This window comes from Corella eumyota, chromosome 7 (assembly GCF_963082875.1).
Source record: "Corella eumyota chromosome 7, kaCorEumy4.1, whole genome shotgun sequence".
Classification (NCBI taxonomy): Eukaryota; Metazoa; Chordata; class Ascidiacea; order Phlebobranchia; family Corellidae; genus Corella; species Corella eumyota.
Genome location: NC_137496.1, coordinates 6,382,563 through 6,400,037, shown reverse-complemented (window position 1 = coordinate 6,400,037; position 17,475 = coordinate 6,382,563). Strand labels below are relative to the sequence as shown.

At 62.8% G+C, this 17,475-nt stretch overlaps 8 protein-coding genes and 1 pseudogene across 8 annotated transcripts; 2 read left to right on the top strand and 7 right to left on the bottom strand.

Annotated features, from left to right (window-relative positions):
• Positions 1-213: 213 nt before the first annotated feature.
• On the bottom strand, positions 214-834 carry LOC145760245 (uncharacterized). The gene has a single exon (XM_082574121.1). It carries the CDS (start codon positions 832-834, stop codon positions 214-216), a length of 621 nt encoding a protein of 206 aa, XP_082430247.1.
• Positions 835-1,554: 720 nt separating this feature from the next.
• LOC145760244 (histone H2B.1-like) lies at positions 1,555-1,914 on the bottom strand. The gene has a single exon (XM_082574120.1). The coding sequence runs from the start codon at positions 1,912-1,914 to the stop codon at positions 1,555-1,557; it is 360 nt and encodes a 119-aa protein (XP_082430246.1).
• Positions 1,915-2,398: 484 nt separating this feature from the next.
• Positions 2,399-2,782, top strand: LOC145760243 (histone H2A). The gene has a single exon (XM_082574119.1). It carries the CDS (start codon positions 2,399-2,401, stop codon positions 2,780-2,782), a length of 384 nt encoding a protein of 127 aa, XP_082430245.1.
• Positions 2,783-3,304: 522 nt separating this feature from the next.
• LOC145759679 (histone H3) lies at positions 3,305-3,715 on the bottom strand. The gene has a single exon (XM_082573528.1). It carries the CDS (start codon positions 3,713-3,715, stop codon positions 3,305-3,307), a length of 411 nt encoding a protein of 136 aa, XP_082429654.1.
• A 320-nt stretch (positions 3,716-4,035) lies between these two features.
• LOC145759630 (uncharacterized) lies at positions 4,036-8,839 on the bottom strand. Its single transcript, XM_082573476.1, has 3 exons — positions 8,547-8,839; positions 7,879-8,238; positions 4,036-4,384 (listed from the first exon to the last, which is right to left on the bottom strand). Exons 1-3 carry the CDS (start codon positions 8,837-8,839, stop codon positions 4,036-4,038), a joined length of 1,002 nt encoding a protein of 333 aa, XP_082429602.1.
• A 1,699-nt stretch (positions 8,840-10,538) lies between these two features.
• On the bottom strand, positions 10,539-10,898 carry LOC145760242 (histone H2B.1-like). The gene has a single exon (XM_082574118.1). The coding sequence runs from the start codon at positions 10,896-10,898 to the stop codon at positions 10,539-10,541; it is 360 nt and encodes a 119-aa protein (XP_082430244.1).
• A 484-nt stretch (positions 10,899-11,382) lies between these two features.
• On the top strand, positions 11,383-11,766 carry LOC145760241 (histone H2A). The gene has a single exon (XM_082574117.1). It carries the CDS (start codon positions 11,383-11,385, stop codon positions 11,764-11,766), a length of 384 nt encoding a protein of 127 aa, XP_082430243.1.
• A 522-nt stretch (positions 11,767-12,288) lies between these two features.
• On the bottom strand, positions 12,289-12,699 carry LOC145759680 (histone H3). Its single transcript, XM_082573529.1, has one exon. It carries the CDS (start codon positions 12,697-12,699, stop codon positions 12,289-12,291), a length of 411 nt encoding a protein of 136 aa, XP_082429655.1.
• Positions 12,700-13,017: 318 nt separating this feature from the next.
• Positions 13,018-17,185, bottom strand: LOC145760069 (uncharacterized; annotated as a pseudogene).
• Between the last annotated feature and the right edge of the window lie 290 nt (positions 17,186-17,475).

Here is a 17,475-nt window from a genome sequence, read left to right as displayed (position 1 = left end):
CAATCGGCGTGCAGCGCGCGCACCCCGCTCGTTTCGTGCTTCGCCGCGGGGCGCCGAACGTCGAAGGGCGGTCGATCGCGAGCGACGCCGCCCGGCCACCTGCCGGCTTCGTAATTACCCCGACCCCGGGAATCTCTCTCGACTGAAACAACGGGTGGCCCTGAAAAGAGCCGTTGTGTGAGGGCGCGCCAGACGGGCGCAACGCCGCGCCGGCTACTTCTTGCTGGCCTTTTTCGCCGTCGTCGACTTTTTCGCGGCGACCTTCTTCACGGCGGGCTTCTTCGGCTTCGGCTTGGCGGCCGCGAGCTTCTTGGCCGCCGTCGTGGCCTTTTTCGCGGCGGGCTTCTTGGCTGCCTTTTTCGGCGTGGCCTTCTTCGAGGCGGCGGGCGCCGACTTCTTGGCCGTCTCCCGCTTGTTTTTGGACGGCGTGCCGGTCTTCTTCTGGCCGGCCGCGGGCTTCTTCTTCTTCGCTGCTGCGGCGGCGGCCGGCTTTTTAGCGGCGGCGGCGGCGGCGGCGGCGGGCTTCTTCTTCTTCTCGGCGACGGGAAGCTTGAAAGAGCCGGACGCGCCCGTGCCCTTGGTCTGCGCGAGAGTCTTGTCGGCGGTCATTCGCTTGACGGCGGCGGTGACGTTGCGGCTGGCCGTGCCGTCCTTTACGTCGTAGTTGCTCCGTATGTAGCTGACGATGGCCTGGCGAGACGTGCCGCGTTTGTTCTTGGTCGCGGCCACGGCGGCGGCGACCATGACCCGGTAGGTGGGGTGCGCCGGCGGCGCGGCCTTCGGCGTCTTCTTGGCTTTGCCGGCGGACTGTTGCTGTTGCTGTTGGGCTGTCATGTTGGTTGGTCTTCGTTCGATTTCGCTTTTCGCTATGAAAGCCCGGCCACTGCTATGACGCGTTATAAATAGCTCGCTGTCGAACCGAAACGAAACGACGCGAACGGAGCGATCGGCCTGGCGGCGGCTTTTGCTGGCGAATCTGTGCTAAGGCGCGAGCACGTTTCTTGCTGCGGCGCGGCCGCGCGACCTCGGACGGAGCTCGGCAGCGGCTCGAAACGAGCGTCTTCGGCCGCCGCAGCCCCCCGTCGCGTCGCCGTGCGCGTGGTGGCCGAGCTTCGCTCGCGGTCGGTCGCCGAACCTCGGCAAAACGCTGCCGGGCCGCGTTTTGGCGAGTTTGCTCGCCTCGTTCGGCCCGTTCGGCGAGCGACGGGCCCGCGCCGCCGCCTTTCGTCGCCTTGGCGCCTCGCAGGAACCGCGGCGCGCCCAAGGGCGCAGGTCTGGCCGTCGTGGGGCGTAGCCGTCCCGTCGTTTTGCGAGCTCGCGCGGCCGCCGAAAGCACTCGAGCGACCGGGGCCCGAGCGAAATTTCGATCTTCTCGCCGCTATTTGCGAACGAGCGAACAACAACAACAACAACTTTGTCTGATAATAAAAATATTAATAAACGTGTTTTTCGATGGGGCCCGCGAACGGGCGTGGTGGCTTTTCTCTTTCGAGCACGAGGGGTGGCTCTGAAAAGAGCCGTTTCGCTGTTTTTTTTTTCGTCGTCGTCGAAAAACTACTTCGAGCTGGTGTATTTGGTCACGGCCTTGGTGCCCTCCGACACGGCGTGCTTGGCCAGTTCGCCGGGCAAGAGCAGTCGCACGGCGGTCTGGATTTCGCGGCTGCTGATCGTGTGCCGCTTGTTGTAGGTTGCCAGGCGCGAGCCCTCGGACGCGATTCGCTCGAAGATGTCGTTCACGAACGAGTTCATGATGCTCATCGCCTTGCTGGAGATGCCGGTGTCGGGGTGCACCTGCTTGAGCACCTTGTAAATGTAGATGCTGAAGCTCTCCTTTCGGCGGGCGCGTCGCTTCTTTTTGTTTTCGGCCGGCGCGGCCTTCTTGACTGCCTTCTTCGTGCCTTTTGATGCTGCCATCGTGTTGTCGCGGTTGTGGTGGGTTTGCGAGCTGAGTGTGGCGGCTGGTCGGCGCGCTGGCTTTTAAAGCCGCCGCTATGCAAATGAGCACTCGAAGCGCCGGCCAATCGCAGGCGCGCGAGCCGTTCGAGCGACTCGGCAACGGCCAATCGGCGTTCCGCCGCCTTCGCCACGGGGGGCTTTCCCTTATGCAAATTGGCCATCGAAACGGGCGCCAATCGCAGTCTAGCGAGTTGCGGCGCTCGCCACGCGATTGGTCGACGCGCGCGCTAACTGCAGCGCATACGAAACAACGGGGGGCTTTCCCTTATGCAAATTGGCCATCGAAACGGGCACCAATCGCAGTCGAGCGAGTTGCGGCGCGCGCCGCGCGATTGGTCGACGACCGGTCGGCGCGCGCAAAACTGCAGCATATATAAAGCGACTCGAGCGGCGACGGCCTCACAGTCTTACTTTGAAGCACCAACCGCAACTACGAATCAACATGTCAGGACGAGGTAAAGGAAACGCCGGAGGCAAAGCGAAGGCAAAGCCGAAGAGCCGCTCGTCGCGCGCGGGCCTGCAGTTCCCCGTCGGCCGCGTGCATCGACTTCTCCGCCAGGGTCACTACTCGGAGCGCGTCGGCGCCGGCGCGCCTGTCTACATGGCCGCCGTGCTCGAGTACTTGAGCGCCGAGGTGTTGGAATTGGCCGGCAACGCCGCGCGAGACAACAAGAAAACCCGAATCATCCCGCGCCACTTGCAGCTGGCCATTCGCAACGACGAGGAACTCAACAAGCTGCTCGGCGGCGTCACGATCGCTCAGGGCGGCGTGCTGCCCAACATCCAGGCCGTGCTTTTGCCCAAAAAGACCTCGAAGAAGGCCTGAGCAACGACGACGGCGCGAACGAAAAAACTCGAAACGGCTCTTTTCAGAGCCACCCGAACAGAATTGCAGAGAGATGCCCGGACTTCGAATGTTTTCGTCGTCATTTTGCGCCGCGCCCTCGTTGCCAATTTTCGGCAAACACACGTGCGCGAACCAACCGCCGCTCCTCGCTGTGTCGCAGCCAGTGGGGGGTTTCCCTCTTTTTTCGCGACCTGCTAGCTTTCTCGAAACGAGGCCGAGAGCGCGAGTCGCTTCGGCGGCAAAAGAACGTCGCGCTGGCCGATCGGCGCGCCTCTTTCTCTCTTGCCTGTCGCAGCCAGTGGGGGGTTTCCCTCTTTTGCCCGACCGGCTAGCTTTCTCGAAACGAGGCCGAGAGCGCGGGTCGCTTCGGCGGCAAAAGAACGTCGCACGGCCGGTCGGCCAATCGCGCGGCGCCGGCCGACGTTACTCGGAACTCTTTCTTGTTGAACGGGTGGCTCTGAAAAGAGCCGTTTGTGTGGTGCGGCACGCTGCTGCGTTCGCCTAGGCCCTCTCGCCTCGAATTCGCCTGGCCAGCTGGATGTCTTTCGGCATGATGGTCACGCGCTTGGCGTGGATCGCGCACAAGTTGGTGTCCTCGAACAGACCGACGAGGTAAGCTTCGCTGGCCTCCTGCAGGGCCATCACGGCGCTGCCCTGAAAGCGGAGGTCGGTCTTGAAGTCCTGCGCGATTTCGCGCACGAGTCGCTGGAAGGGCAGCTTGCGAATGAGCAGCTCGGTCGACTTCTGGTAACGCCTGATCTCGCGCAGCGCGACTGTCCCCGGTCGATAACGGTGGGGCTTCTTGACGCCGCCCGTGGCCGGCGCACTTTTGCGGGCGGCCTTGGTGGCGAGCTGCTTGCGAGGCGCCTTGCCTCCTGTCGACTTTCGAGCTGTCTGCTTGGTTCTTGCCATTTCTTTGCTTTTTGCTTGGTCTGCTTGTTTACTGCGACGACGTTCCACTGAAACTGATGTCGTCGCTCGGTTCGAAGCGCCTTTTATACTGCCACTGCGTCGCTTGCCGTTGGTCGAAGAATTGGCGCGCCGGCGCGCGGCCAATGAGCGCGCTCCGCTGAGCGCCAATGAAACGGCGCCGAGCGAGGCCGGGAAGGCGAGTCGATTCGGCGGCGAAAAAAACATCGCCCGGCGTGCCGGTCTAAGTAACTCTCTCTTGCGTTAAACGGGTGGCCCTGAAAAGGGCCGATTGTGTTGCTGTCGCCTGCGTGGCCCGCCGCCTAACCGCCGAAGCCGTACAGCGTTCGCCCTTGGCGCTTCAAAGCGTAGACGACGTCGAGCGCGGTTACGGTCTTCCGTTTTGCATGTTCGGTGTAGGTGACCGCGTCGCGAATCACGTTCTCGAGAAAGACCTTGAGCACGCCGCGAGTCTCTTCGTAGATAAGGCCGGAGATTCGTTTGACGCCGCCCCGTCGAGCGAGACGCCTGATCGCGGGCTTCGTGATACCCTGGATGTTGTCGCGCAGAACCTTGCGATGTCGTTTCGCGCCCCCCTTTCCCAAGCCTTTTCCGCCTTTGCCTCGTCCTGACATGTTGCTGATAAGTGAGTGAGTTGTTGTTGCTGCTTCGCTGTCCGCTGAAGAATGTGCTCGACTTCGGCCGGCGCGCGCCTTTATACGGGCCGAGTCGGACGCGAGCGAAACGCGAAAGCGCGCTTTGGCGCATTTTCACCGCCGCGACCAATCGGCGTGCAGCGCGCGCACCCCGCTCGTTTCGTGCTTCGCCGCGGGGCGCCGAACGTCGAAGGGCGGTCGATCGCGAGCGACGCCGCCCGGCCACCTGCCGGCTTCGTAATTACCCCGACCCCGGGAATCTCTCTCGACTGAAACAACGGGTGGCCCTGAAAAGAGCCGTTGTGTGAGGGCGCGCCAGACGGGCGCAACGCCGCGCCGGCTACTTCTTGCTGGCCTTTTTCGCCGTCGTCGACTTTTTCGCGGCGACCTTCTTCACGGCGGGCTTCTTCGGCTTCGGCTTGGCGGCCGCGAGCTTCTTGGCCGCCGTCGTGGCCTTTTTCGCGGCGGGCTTCTTGGCTGCCTTTTTCGGCGTGGCCTTCTTCGAGGCGGCGGGCGCCGACTTCTTGGCCGTCTCCCGCTTGTTTTTGGACGGCGTGCCGGTCTTCTTCTGGCCGGCCGCGGGCTTCTTCTTCTTCGCTGCTGCGGCGGCGGCCGGCTTTTTAGCGGCGGCGGCGGCGGCGGCGGGCTTCTTCTTCTTCTCGGCGACGGGAAGCTTGAAAGAGCCGGACGCGCCCGTGCCCTTGGTCTGCGCGAGAGTCTTGTCGGCGGTCATTCGCTTGACGGCGGCGGTGACGTTGCGGCTGGCCGTGCCGTCCTTTACGTCGTAGTTGCTCCGTATGTAGCTGACGATGGCCTGGCGAGACGTGCCGCGTTTGTTCTTGGTCGCGGCCACGGCGGCGGCGACCATGACCCGGTAGGTGGGGTGCGCCGGCGGCGCGGCCTTCGGCGTCTTCTTGGCTTTGCCGGCGGACTGTTGCTGTTGCTGTTGGGCTGTCATGTTGGTTGGTCTTCGTTCGATTTCGCTTTTCGCTATGAAAGCCCGGCCACTGCTATGACGCGTTATAAATAGCTCGCTGTCGAACCGAAACGAAACGACGCGAACGGAGCGATCGGCCTGGCGGCGGCTTTTGCTGGCGAATCTGTGCTAAGGCGCGAGCACGTTTCTTGCTGCGGCGCGGCCGCGCGACCTCGGACGGAGCTCGGCAGCGGCTCGAAACGAGCGTCTTCGGCCGCCGCAGCCCCCCGTCGCGTCGCCGTGCGCGTGGTGGCCGAGCTTCGCTCGCGGTCGGTCGCCGAACCTCGGCAAAACGCTGCCGGGCCGCGTTTTGGCGAGTTTGCTCGCCTCGTTCGGCCCGTTCGGCGAGCGACGGGCCCGCGCCGCCGCCTTTCGTCGCCTTGGCGCCTCGCAGGAACCGCGGCGCGCCCAAGGGCGCAGGTCTGGCCGTCGTGGGGCGTAGCCGTCCCGTCGTTTTGCGAGCTCGCGCGGCCGCCGAAAGCACTCGAGCGACCGGGGCCCGAGCGAAATTTCGATCTTCTCGCCGCTATTTGCGAACGAGCGAACAACAACAACAACAACTTTGTCTGATAATAAAAATATTAATAAACGTGTTTTTCGATGGGGCCCGCGAACGGGCGTGGTGGCTTTTCTCTTTCGAGCACGAGGGGTGGCTCTGAAAAGAGCCGTTTCGCTGTTTTTTTTTTCGTCGTCGTCGAAAAACTACTTCGAGCTGGTGTATTTGGTCACGGCCTTGGTGCCCTCCGACACGGCGTGCTTGGCCAGTTCGCCGGGCAAGAGCAGTCGCACGGCGGTCTGGATTTCGCGGCTGCTGATCGTGTGCCGCTTGTTGTAGGTTGCCAGGCGCGAGCCCTCGGACGCGATTCGCTCGAAGATGTCGTTCACGAACGAGTTCATGATGCTCATCGCCTTGCTGGAGATGCCGGTGTCGGGGTGCACCTGCTTGAGCACCTTGTAAATGTAGATGCTGAAGCTCTCCTTTCGGCGGGCGCGTCGCTTCTTTTTGTTTTCGGCCGGCGCGGCCTTCTTGACTGCCTTCTTCGTGCCTTTTGATGCTGCCATCGTGTTGTCGCGGTTGTGGTGGGTTTGCGAGCTGAGTGTGGCGGCTGGTCGGCGCGCTCGCTTTTAAAGCCGCCGCTATGCAAATGAGCACTCGAAGCGCCGGCCAATCGCAGGCGCGCGAGCCGTTCGAGCGACTCGGCAACGGCCAATCGGCGTTCCGCCGCCTTCGCCACGGGGGGCTTTCCCTTATGCAAATTGGCCATCGAAACGGGCGCCAATCGCAGTCTAGCGAGTTGCGGCGCTCGCCACGCGATTGGTCGACGCGCGCGCTAACTGCAGCGCATACGAAACAACGGGGGGCTTTCCCTTATGCAAATTGGCCATCGAAACGGGCACCAATCGCAGTCGAGCGAGTTGCGGCGCGCGCCGCGCGATTGGTCGACGACCGGTCGGCGCGCGCAAAACTGCAGCATATATAAAGCGACTCGAGCGGCGACGGCCTCACAGTCTTACTTTGAAGCACCAACCGCAACTACGAATCAACATGTCAGGACGAGGTAAAGGAAACGCCGGAGGCAAAGCGAAGGCAAAGCCGAAGAGCCGCTCGTCGCGCGCGGGCCTGCAGTTCCCCGTCGGCCGCGTGCATCGACTTCTCCGCCAGGGTCACTACTCGGAGCGCGTCGGCGCCGGCGCGCCTGTCTACATGGCCGCCGTGCTCGAGTACTTGAGCGCCGAGGTGTTGGAATTGGCCGGCAACGCCGCGCGAGACAACAAGAAAACCCGAATCATCCCGCGCCACTTGCAGCTGGCCATTCGCAACGACGAGGAACTCAACAAGCTGCTCGGCGGCGTCACGATCGCTCAGGGCGGCGTGCTGCCCAACATCCAGGCCGTGCTTTTGCCCAAAAAGACCTCGAAGAAGGCCTGAGCAACGACGACGGCGCGAACGAAAAAACTCGAAACGGCTCTTTTCAGAGCCACCCGAACAGAATTGCAGAGAGATGCCCGGACTTCGAATGTTTTCGTCGTCATTTTGCGCCGCGCCCTCGTTGCCAATTTTCGGCAAACACACGTGCGCGAACCAACCGCCGCTCCTCGCTGTGTCGCAGCCAGTGGGGGGTTTCCCTCTTTTTTCGCGACCTGCTAGCTTTCTCGAAACGAGGCCGAGAGCGCGAGTCGCTTCGGCGGCAAAAGAACGTCGCGCTGGCCGATCGGCGCGCCTCTTTCTCTCTTGCCTGTCGCAGCCAGTGGGGGGTTTCCCTCTTTTGCCCGACCGGCTAGCTTTCTCGAAACGAGGCCGAGAGCGCGGGTCGCTTCGGCGGCAAAAGAACGTCGCACGGCCGGTCGGCCAATCGCGCGGCGCCGGCCGACGTTACTCGGAACTCTTTCTTGTTGAACGGGTGGCTCTGAAAAGAGCCGTTTGTGTGGTGCGGCACGCTGCTGCGTTCGCCTAGGCCCTCTCGCCTCGAATTCGCCTGGCCAGCTGGATGTCTTTCGGCATGATGGTCACGCGCTTGGCGTGGATCGCGCACAAGTTGGTGTCCTCGAACAGACCGACGAGGTAAGCTTCGCTGGCCTCCTGCAGGGCCATCACGGCGCTGCCCTGAAAGCGGAGGTCGGTCTTGAAGTCCTGCGCGATTTCGCGCACGAGTCGCTGGAAGGGCAGCTTGCGAATGAGCAGCTCGGTCGACTTCTGGTAACGCCTGATCTCGCGCAGCGCGACTGTCCCCGGTCGATAACGGTGGGGCTTCTTGACGCCGCCCGTGGCCGGCGCACTTTTGCGGGCGGCCTTGGTGGCGAGCTGCTTGCGAGGCGCCTTGCCTCCTGTCGACTTTCGAGCTGTCTGCTTGGTTCTTGCCATTTCTTTGCTTTTTGCTTGGTCTGCTTGTTTACTGCGACGACGTTCCACTGAAACTGATGTCGTCGCTCGGTTCGAAGCGCCTTTTATACTGCCACTGCGTCGCTTGCCGTTGGTCGAAGAATTGGCGCGCCGGCGCGCGGCCAATGAGCGCGCTCCGCTGAGCGCCAATGAAACGGCGCCGAGCGAGGCCGGGAAGGCGAGTCGATTCGGCGGCGAAAAAAACATCGCCCGGCGTGCCGGTCTAAGTAACTCTCTCTTGCGTTAAACGGGTGGCCCTGAAAAGGGCCGATTGTGTTGCTGTCGCCTGCGTGGCCCGCCGCCTAACCGCCGAAGCCGTACAGCGTTCGCCCTTGGCGCTTCAAAGCGTAGACGACGTCGAGCGCGGTTACGGTCTTCCGTTTTGCATGTTCGGTGTAGGTGACCGCGTCGCGAATCACGTTCTCGAGAAAGACCTTGAGCACGCCGCGAGTCTCTTCGTAGATAAGGCCGGAGATTCGTTTGACGCCGCCCCGTCGAGCGAGACGCCTGATCGCGGGCTTCGTGATACCCTGGATGTTGTCGCGCAGAACCTTGCGATGTCGTTTCGCGCCCCCCTTTCCCAAGCCTTTTCCGCCTTTGCCTCGTCCTGACATGTTGCTGATAAGTGAGTGAGTTGTTGTTGCTGCTTCGCTGTCCGCTGAAGAATGTGCTCGACTTCGGCCGGCGCGCGCCTTTATACGGGCCGAGTCGGACGCGAGCGAAACGCGAAAGCGCGCTTTGGCGCATTTTCACCGCCGCGACCAATCGGCGTGCAGCGCGCGCACCCCGCTCGTTTCGTGCTTCGCCGCGGGGCGCCGAACGTCGAAGGGCGGTCGATCGCGAGCGACGCCGCCCGGCCACCTGCCGGCTTCGTAATTACCCCGACCCCGGGAATCTCTCTCGACTGAAACAACGGGTGGCCCTGAAAAGAGCCGTTGTGTGAGGGCGCGCCAGACGGGCGCAACGCCGCGCCGGCTACTTCTTGCTGGCCTTTTTCGCCGTCGTCGACTTTTTCGCGGCGACCTTCTTCACGGCGGGCTTCTTCGGCTTCGGCTTGGCGGCCGCGAGCTTCTTGGCCGCCGTCGTGGCCTTTTTCGCGGCGGGCTTCTTGGCTGCCTTTTTCGGCGTGGCCTTCTTCGAGGCGGCGGGCGCCGACTTCTTGGCCGTCTCCCGCTTGTTTTTGGACGGCGTGCCGGTCTTCTTCTGGCCGGCCGCGGGCTTCTTCTTCTTCGCTGCTGCGGCGGCGGCCGGCTTTTTAGCGGCGGCGGCGGCGGCGGCGGGCTTCTTCTTCTTCTCGGCGACGGGAAGCTTGAAAGAGCCGGACGCGCCCGTGCCCTTGGTCTGCGCGAGAGTCTTGTCGGCGGTCATTCGCTTGACGGCGGCGGTGACGTTGCGGCTGGCCGTGCCGTCCTTTACGTCGTAGTTGCTCCGTATGTAGCTGACGATGGCCTGGCGAGACGTGCCGCGTTTGTTCTTGGTCGCGGCCACGGCGGCGGCGACCATGACCCGGTAGGTGGGGTGCGCCGGCGGCGCGGCCTTCGGCGTCTTCTTGGCTTTGCCGGCGGACTGTTGCTGTTGCTGTTGGGCTGTCATGTTGGTTGGTCTTCGTTCGATTTCGCTTTTCGCTATGAAAGCCCGGCCACTGCTATGACGCGTTATAAATAGCTCGCTGTCGAACCGAAACGAAACGACGCGAACGGAGCGATCGGCCTGGCGGCGGCTTTTGCTGGCGAATCTGTGCTAAGGCGCGAGCACGTTTCTTGCTGCGGCGCGGCCGCGCGACCTCGGACGGAGCTCGGCAGCGGCTCGAAACGAGCGTCTTCGGCCGCCGCAGCCCCCCGTCGCGTCGCCGTGCGCGTGGTGGCCGAGCTTCGCTCGCGGTCGGTCGCCGAACCTCGGCAAAACGCTGCCGGGCCGCGTTTTGGCGAGTTTGCTCGCCTCGTTCGGCCCGTTCGGCGAGCGACGGGCCCGCGCCGCCGCCTTTCGTCGCCTTGGCGCCTCGCAGGAACCGCGGCGCGCCCAAGGGCGCAGGTCTGGCCGTCGTGGGGCGTAGCCGTCCCGTCGTTTTGCGAGCTCGCGCGGCCGCCGAAAGCACTCGAGCGACCGGGGCCCGAGCGAAATTTCGATCTTCTCGCCGCTATTTGCGAACGAGCGAACAACAACAACAACAACTTTGTCTGATAATAAAAATATTAATAAACGTGTTTTTCGATGGGGCCCGCGAACGGGCGTGGTGGCTTTTCTCTTTCGAGCACGAGGGGTGGCTCTGAAAAGAGCCGTTTCGCTGTTTTTTTTTTCGTCGTCGTCGAAAAACTACTTCGAGCTGGTGTATTTGGTCACGGCCTTGGTGCCCTCCGACACGGCGTGCTTGGCCAGTTCGCCGGGCAAGAGCAGTCGCACGGCGGTCTGGATTTCGCGGCTGCTGATCGTGTGCCGCTTGTTGTAGGTTGCCAGGCGCGAGCCCTCGGACGCGATTCGCTCGAAGATGTCGTTCACGAACGAGTTCATGATGCTCATCGCCTTGCTGGAGATGCCGGTGTCGGGGTGCACCTGCTTGAGCACCTTGTAAATGTAGATGCTGAAGCTCTCCTTTCGGCGGGCGCGTCGCTTCTTTTTGTTTTCGGCCGGCGCGGCCTTCTTGACTGCCTTCTTCGTGCCTTTTGATGCTGCCATCGTGTTGTCGCGGTTGTGGTGGGTTTGCGAGCTGAGTGTGGCGGCTGGTCGGCGCGCTCGCTTTTAAAGCCGCCGCTATGCAAATGAGCACTCGAAGCGCCGGCCAATCGCAGGCGCGCGAGCCGTTCGAGCGACTCGGCAACGGCCAATCGGCGTTCCGCCGCCTTCGCCACGGGGGGCTTTCCCTTATGCAAATTGGCCATCGAAACGGGCGCCAATCGCAGTCTAGCGAGTTGCGGCGCTCGCCACGCGATTGGTCGACGCGCGCGCTAACTGCAGCGCATACGAAACAACGGGGGGCTTTCCCTTATGCAAATTGGCCATCGAAACGGGCACCAATCGCAGTCGAGCGAGTTGCGGCGCGCGCCGCGCGATTGGTCGACGACCGGTCGGCGCGCGCAAAACTGCAGCATATATAAAGCGACTCGAGCGGCGACGGCCTCACAGTCTTACTTTGAAGCACCAACCGCAACTACGAATCAACATGTCAGGACGAGGTAAAGGAAACGCCGGAGGCAAAGCGAAGGCAAAGCCGAAGAGCCGCTCGTCGCGCGCGGGCCTGCAGTTCCCCGTCGGCCGCGTGCATCGACTTCTCCGCCAGGGTCACTACTCGGAGCGCGTCGGCGCCGGCGCGCCTGTCTACATGGCCGCCGTGCTCGAGTACTTGAGCGCCGAGGTGTTGGAATTGGCCGGCAACGCCGCGCGAGACAACAAGAAAACCCGAATCATCCCGCGCCACTTGCAGCTGGCCATTCGCAACGACGAGGAACTCAACAAGCTGCTCGGCGGCGTCACGATCGCTCAGGGCGGCGTGCTGCCCAACATCCAGGCCGTGCTTTTGCCCAAAAAGACCTCGAAGAAGGCCTGAGCAACGACGACGGCGCGAACGAAAAAACTCGAAACGGCTCTTTTCAGAGCCACCCGAACAGAATTGCAGAGAGATGCCCGGACTTCGAATGTTTTCGTCGTCATTTTGCGCCGCGCCCTCGTTGCCAATTTTCGGCAAACACACGTGCGCGAACCAACCGCCGCTCCTCGCTGTGTCGCAGCCAGTGGGGGGTTTCCCTCTTTTTTCGCGACCTGCTAGCTTTCTCGAAACGAGGCCGAGAGCGCGAGTCGCTTCGGCGGCAAAAGAACGTCGCGCTGGCCGATCGGCGCGCCTCTTTCTCTCTTGCCTGTCGCAGCCAGTGGGGGGTTTCCCTCTTTTGCCCGACCGGCTAGCTTTCTCGAAACGAGGCCGAGAGCGCGGGTCGCTTCGGCGGCAAAAGAACGTCGCACGGCCGGTCGGCCAATCGCGCGGCGCCGGCCGACGTTACTCGGAACTCTTTCTTGTTGAACGGGTGGCTCTGAAAAGAGCCGTTTGTGTGGTGCGGCACGCTGCTGCGTTCGCCTAGGCCCTCTCGCCTCGAATTCGCCTGGCCAGCTGGATGTCTTTCGGCATGATGGTCACGCGCTTGGCGTGGATCGCGCACAAGTTGGTGTCCTCGAACAGACCGACGAGGTAAGCTTCGCTGGCCTCCTGCAGGGCCATCACGGCGCTGCCCTGAAAGCGGAGGTCGGTCTTGAAGTCCTGCGCGATTTCGCGCACGAGTCGCTGGAAGGGCAGCTTGCGAATGAGCAGCTCGGTCGACTTCTGGTAACGCCTGATCTCGCGCAGCGCGACTGTCCCCGGTCGATAACGGTGGGGCTTCTTGACGCCGCCCGTGGCCGGCGCACTTTTGCGGGCGGCCTTGGTGGCGAGCTGCTTGCGAGGCGCCTTGCCTCCTGTCGACTTTCGAGCTGTCTGCTTGGTTCTTGCCATTTCTTTGCTTTTTGCTTGGTCTGCTTGTTTACTGCGACGACGTTCCACTGAAACTGATGTCGTCGCTCGGTTCGAAGCGCCTTTTATACTGCCACTGCGTCGCTTGCCGTTGGTCGAAGAATTGGCGCGCCGGCGCGCGGCCAATGAGCGCGCTCCGCTGAGCGCCAATGAAACGGCGCCGAGCGAGGCCGGGAAGGCGAGTCGATTCGGCGGCGAAAAAAACATCGCCCGGCGTGCCGGTCTAAGTAACTCTCTTGCGTTAAACGGGTGGCCCTGAAAAGGGCCGATTGTGTTGCTGTCGCCTGCGTGGCCCGCCGCCTAACCGCCGAAGCCGTACAGCGTTCGCCCTTGGCGCTTCAAAGCGTAGACGACGTCGAGCGCGGTTACGGTCTTCCGTTTTGCATGTTCGGTGTAGGTGACCGCGTCGCGAATCACGTTCTCGAGAAAGACCTTGAGCACGCCGCGAGTCTCTTCGTAGATAAGGCCGGAGATTCGTTTGACGCCGCCCCGTCGAGCGAGACGCCTGATCGCGGGCTTCGTGATACCCTGGATGTTGTCGCGCAGAACCTTGCGATGTCGTTTCGCGCCCCCCTTTCCCAAGCCTTTTCCGCCTTTGCCTCGTCCTGACATGTTGCTGATAAGTGAGTGAGTTGTTGTTGCTGCTTCGCTGTCCGCTGAAGAATGTGCTCGACTTCGGCCGGCGCGCGCCTTTATACGGGCCGAGTCGGACGCGAGCGAAACGCGAAAGCGCGCTTTGGCGCATTTTCACCGCCGCGACCAATCGGCGTGCAGCGCGCGCACCCCGCTCGTTTCGTGCTTCGCCGCGGGGCGCCGAACGTCGAAGGGCGGTCGATCGCGAGCGACGCCGCCCGGCCACCTGCCGGCTTCGTAATTACCCCGACCCCGGGAATCTCTCTCGACTGAAACAACGGGTGGCCCTGAAAAGAGCCGTTGTGTGAGGGCGCGCCAGACGGGCGCAACGCCGCGCCGGCTACTTCTTGCTGGCCTTTTTCGCCGTCGTCGACTTTTTCGCGGCGACCTTCTTCACGGCGGGCTTCTTCGGCTTCGGCTTGGCGGCCGCGAGCTTCTTGGCCGCCGTCGTGGCCTTTTTCGCGGCGGGCTTCTTGGCTGCCTTTTTCGGCGTGGCCTTCTTCGAGGCGGCGGGCGCCGACTTCTTGGCCGTCTCCCGCTTGTTTTTGGACGGCGTGCCGGTCTTCTTCTGGCCGGCCGCGGGCTTCTTCTTCTTCGCTGCTGCGGCGGCGGCCGGCTTTTTAGCGGCGGCGGCGGCGGCGGCGGGCTTCTTCTTCTTCTCGGCGACGGGAAGCTTGAAAGAGCCGGACGCGCCCGTGCCCTTGGTCTGCGCGAGAGTCTTGTCGGCGGTCATTCGCTTGACGGCGGCGGTGACGTTGCGGCTGGCCGTGCCGTCCTTTACGTCGTAGTTGCTCCGTATGTAGCTGACGATGGCCTGGCGAGACGTGCCGCGTTTGTTCTTGGTCGCGGCCACGGCGGCGGCGACCATGACCCGGTAGGTGGGGTGCGCCGGCGGCGCGGCCTTCGGCGTCTTCTTGGCTTTGCCGGCGGACTGTTGCTGTTGCTGTTGGGCTGTCATGTTGGTTGGTCTTCGTTCGATTTCGCTTTTCGCTATGAAAGCCCGGCCACTGCTATGACGCGTTATAAATAGCTCGCTGTCGAACCGAAACGAAACGACGCGAACGGAGCGATCGGCCTGGCGGCGGCTTTTGCTGGCGAATCTGTGCTAAGGCGCGAGCACGTTTCTTGCTGCGGCGCGGCCGCGCGACCTCGGACGGAGCTCGGCAGCGGCTCGAAACGAGCGTCTTCGGCCGCCGCAGCCCCCCGTCGCGTCGCCGTGCGCGTGGTGGCCGAGCTTCGCTCGCGGTCGGTCGCCGAACCTCGGCAAAACGCTGCCGGGCCGCGTTTTGGCGAGTTTGCTCGCCTCGTTCGGCCCGTTCGGCGAGCGACGGGCCCGCGCCGCCGCCTTTCGTCGCCTTGGCGCCTCGCAGGAACCGCGGCGCGCCCAAGGGCGCAGGTCTGGCCGTCGTGGGGCGTAGCCGTCCCGTCGTTTTGCGAGCTCGCGCGGCCGCCGAAAGCACTCGAGCGACCGGGGCCCGAGCGAAATTTCGATCTTCTCGCCGCTATTTGCGAACGAGCGAACAACAACAACAACAACTTTGTCTGATAATAAAAATATTAATAAACGTGTTTTTCGATGGGGCCCGCGAACGGGCGTGGTGGCTTTTCTCTTTCGAGCACGAGGGGTGGCTCTGAAAAGAGCCGTTTCGCTGTTTTTTTTTTCGTCGTCGTCGAAAAACTACTTCGAGCTGGTGTATTTGGTCACGGCCTTGGTGCCCTCCGACACGGCGTGCTTGGCCAGTTCGCCGGGCAAGAGCAGTCGCACGGCGGTCTGGATTTCGCGGCTGCTGATCGTGTGCCGCTTGTTGTAGGTTGCCAGGCGCGAGCCCTCGGACGCGATTCGCTCGAAGATGTCGTTCACGAACGAGTTCATGATGCTCATCGCCTTGCTGGAGATGCCGGTGTCGGGGTGCACCTGCTTGAGCACCTTGTAAATGTAGATGCTGAAGCTCTCCTTTCGGCGGGCGCGTCGCTTCTTTTTGTTTTCGGCCGGCGCGGCCTTCTTGACTGCCTTCTTCGTGCCTTTTGATGCTGCCATCGTGTTGTCGCGGTTGTGGTGGGTTTGCGAGCTGAGTGTGGCGGCTGGTCGGCGCGCTCGCTTTTAAAGCCGCCGCTATGCAAATGAGCACTCGAAGCGCCGGCCAATCGCAGGCGCGCGAGCCGTTCGAGCGACTCGGCAACGGCCAATCGGCGTTCCGCCGCCTTCGCCACGGGGGGCTTTCCCTTATGCAAATTGGCCATCGAAACGGGCGCCAATCGCAGTCTAGCGAGTTGCGGCGCTCGCCACGCGATTGGTCGACGCGCGCGCTAACTGCAGCGCATACGAAACAACGGGGGGCTTTCCCTTATGCAAATTGGCCATCGAAACGGGCACCAATCGCAGTCGAGCGAGTTGCGGCGCGCGCCGCGCGATTGGTCGACGACCGGTCGGCGCGCGCAAAACTGCAGCATATATAAAGCGACTCGAGCGGCGACGGCCTCACAGTCTTACTTTGAAGCACCAACCGCAACTACGAATCAACATGTCAGGACGAGGTAAAGGAAACGCCGGAGGCAAAGCGAAGGCAAAGCCGAAGAGCCGCTCGTCGCGCGCGGGCCTGCAGTTCCCCGTCGGCCGCGTGCATCGACTTCTCCGCCAGGGTCACTACTCGGAGCGCGTCGGCGCCGGCGCGCCTGTCTACATGGCCGCCGTGCTCGAGTACTTGAGCGCCGAGGTGTTGGAATTGGCCGGCAACGCCGCGCGAGACAACAAGAAAACCCGAATCATCCCGCGCCACTTGCAGCTGGCCATTCGCAACGACGAGGAACTCAACAAGCTGCTCGGCGGCGTCACGATCGCTCAGGGCGGCGTGCTGCCCAACATCCAGGCCGTGCTTTTGCCCAAAAAGACCTCGAAGAAGGCCTGAGCAACGACGACGGCGCGAACGAAAAAACTCGAAACGGCTCTTTTCAGAGCCACCCGAACAGAATTGCAGAGAGATGCCCGGACTTCGAATGTTTTCGTCGTCATTTTGCGCCGCGCCCTCGTTGCCAATTTTCGGCAAACACACGTGCGCGAACCAACCGCCGCTCCTCGCTGTGTCGCAGCCAGTGGGGGGTTTCCCTCTTTTTTCGCGACCTGCTAGCTTTCTCGAAACGAGGCCGAGAGCGCGAGTCGCTTCGGCGGCAAAAGAACGTCGCGCTGGCCGATCGGCGCGCCTCTTTCTCTCTTGCCTGTCGCAGCCAGTGGGGGGTTTCCCTCTTTTGCCCGACCGGCTAGCTTTCTCGAAACGAGGCCGAGAGCGCGGGTCGCTTCGGCGGCAAAAGAACGTCGCACGGCCGGTCGGCCAATCGCGCGGCGCCGGCCGACGTTACTCGGAACTCTTTCTTGTTGAACGGGTGGCTCTGAAAAGAGCCGTTTGTGTGGTGCGGCACGCTGCTGCGTTCGCCTAGGCCCTCTCGCCTCGAATTCGCCTGGCCAGCTGGATGTCTTTCGGCATGATGGTCACGCGCTTGGCGTGGATCGCGCACAAGTTGGTGTCCTCGAACAGACCGACGAGGTAAGCTTCGCTGGCCTCCTGCAGGGCCATCACGGCGCTGCCCTGAAAGCGGAGGTCGGTCTTGAAGTCCTGCGCGATTTCGCGCACGAGTCGCTGGAAGGGCAGCTTGCGAATGAGCAGCTCGGTCGACTTCTGGTAACGCCTGATCTCGCGCAGCGCGACTGTCCCCGGTCGATAACGGTGGGGCTTCTTGACGCCGCCCGTGGCCGGCGCACGCGGGCGGCCTTGGTGGCGAGCTGCTTGCGAGGCGCCTTGCCTCCTGTCGACTTTCGAGCTGTCTGCTTGGTTCTTGCCATTTCTTTGCTTTTTGCTTGGTCTGCTTGTTTACTGCGACGACGTTCCACTGAAACTGATGTCGTCGCTCGGTTCGAAGCGCCTTTTATACTGCCACTGCGTCGCTTGCCGTTGGTCGAAGAATTGGCGCGCCGGCGCGCGGCCAATGAGCGCGCTCCGCTGAGCGCCAATGAAACGGCGCCGAGCGAGGCCGGGAAGGCGAGTCGATTCGGCGGCGAAAAAAACATCGCCCGGCGTGCCGGTCTAAGTAACTCTCTCTTGCGTTAAACGGGTGGCCCTGAAAAGGGCCGAT

Coding starts and splice junctions, on each gene's coding strand:
- LOC145760245 (XM_082574121.1), bottom strand. CDS start 834: ATGACAGCCCAACAGCAACAGCAACAGTCCGCCGGCAAAGCCAAGAAG.
- LOC145760244 (XM_082574120.1), bottom strand. CDS start 1,914: ATGGCAGCATCAAAAGGCACGAAGAAGGCAGTCAAGAAGGCCGCGCCG.
- LOC145760243 (XM_082574119.1), top strand. CDS start 2,399: ATGTCAGGACGAGGTAAAGGAAACGCCGGAGGCAAAGCGAAGGCAAAG.
- LOC145759679 (XM_082573528.1), bottom strand. CDS start 3,715: ATGGCAAGAACCAAGCAGACAGCTCGAAAGTCGACAGGAGGCAAGGCG.
- LOC145759630 (XM_082573476.1), bottom strand. CDS start 8,839: ATGTCAGGACGAGGCAAAGGCGGAAAAGGCTTGGGAAAGGGGGGCGCG. Junction 8,239..8,546: donor AAGCGCCAAGGGCGAACGCT/GTACGGCTTCGG, acceptor ACGTCGTCGCAG/TAAACAAGCAGACCAAGCAA. Junction 4,385..7,878: donor CTGTTCGAGGACACCAACTT/GTGCGCGATCCA, acceptor TTCAGCGGACAG/CGAAGCAGCAACAACAACTC.
- LOC145760242 (XM_082574118.1), bottom strand. CDS start 10,898: ATGGCAGCATCAAAAGGCACGAAGAAGGCAGTCAAGAAGGCCGCGCCG.
- LOC145760241 (XM_082574117.1), top strand. CDS start 11,383: ATGTCAGGACGAGGTAAAGGAAACGCCGGAGGCAAAGCGAAGGCAAAG.
- LOC145759680 (XM_082573529.1), bottom strand. CDS start 12,699: ATGGCAAGAACCAAGCAGACAGCTCGAAAGTCGACAGGAGGCAAGGCG.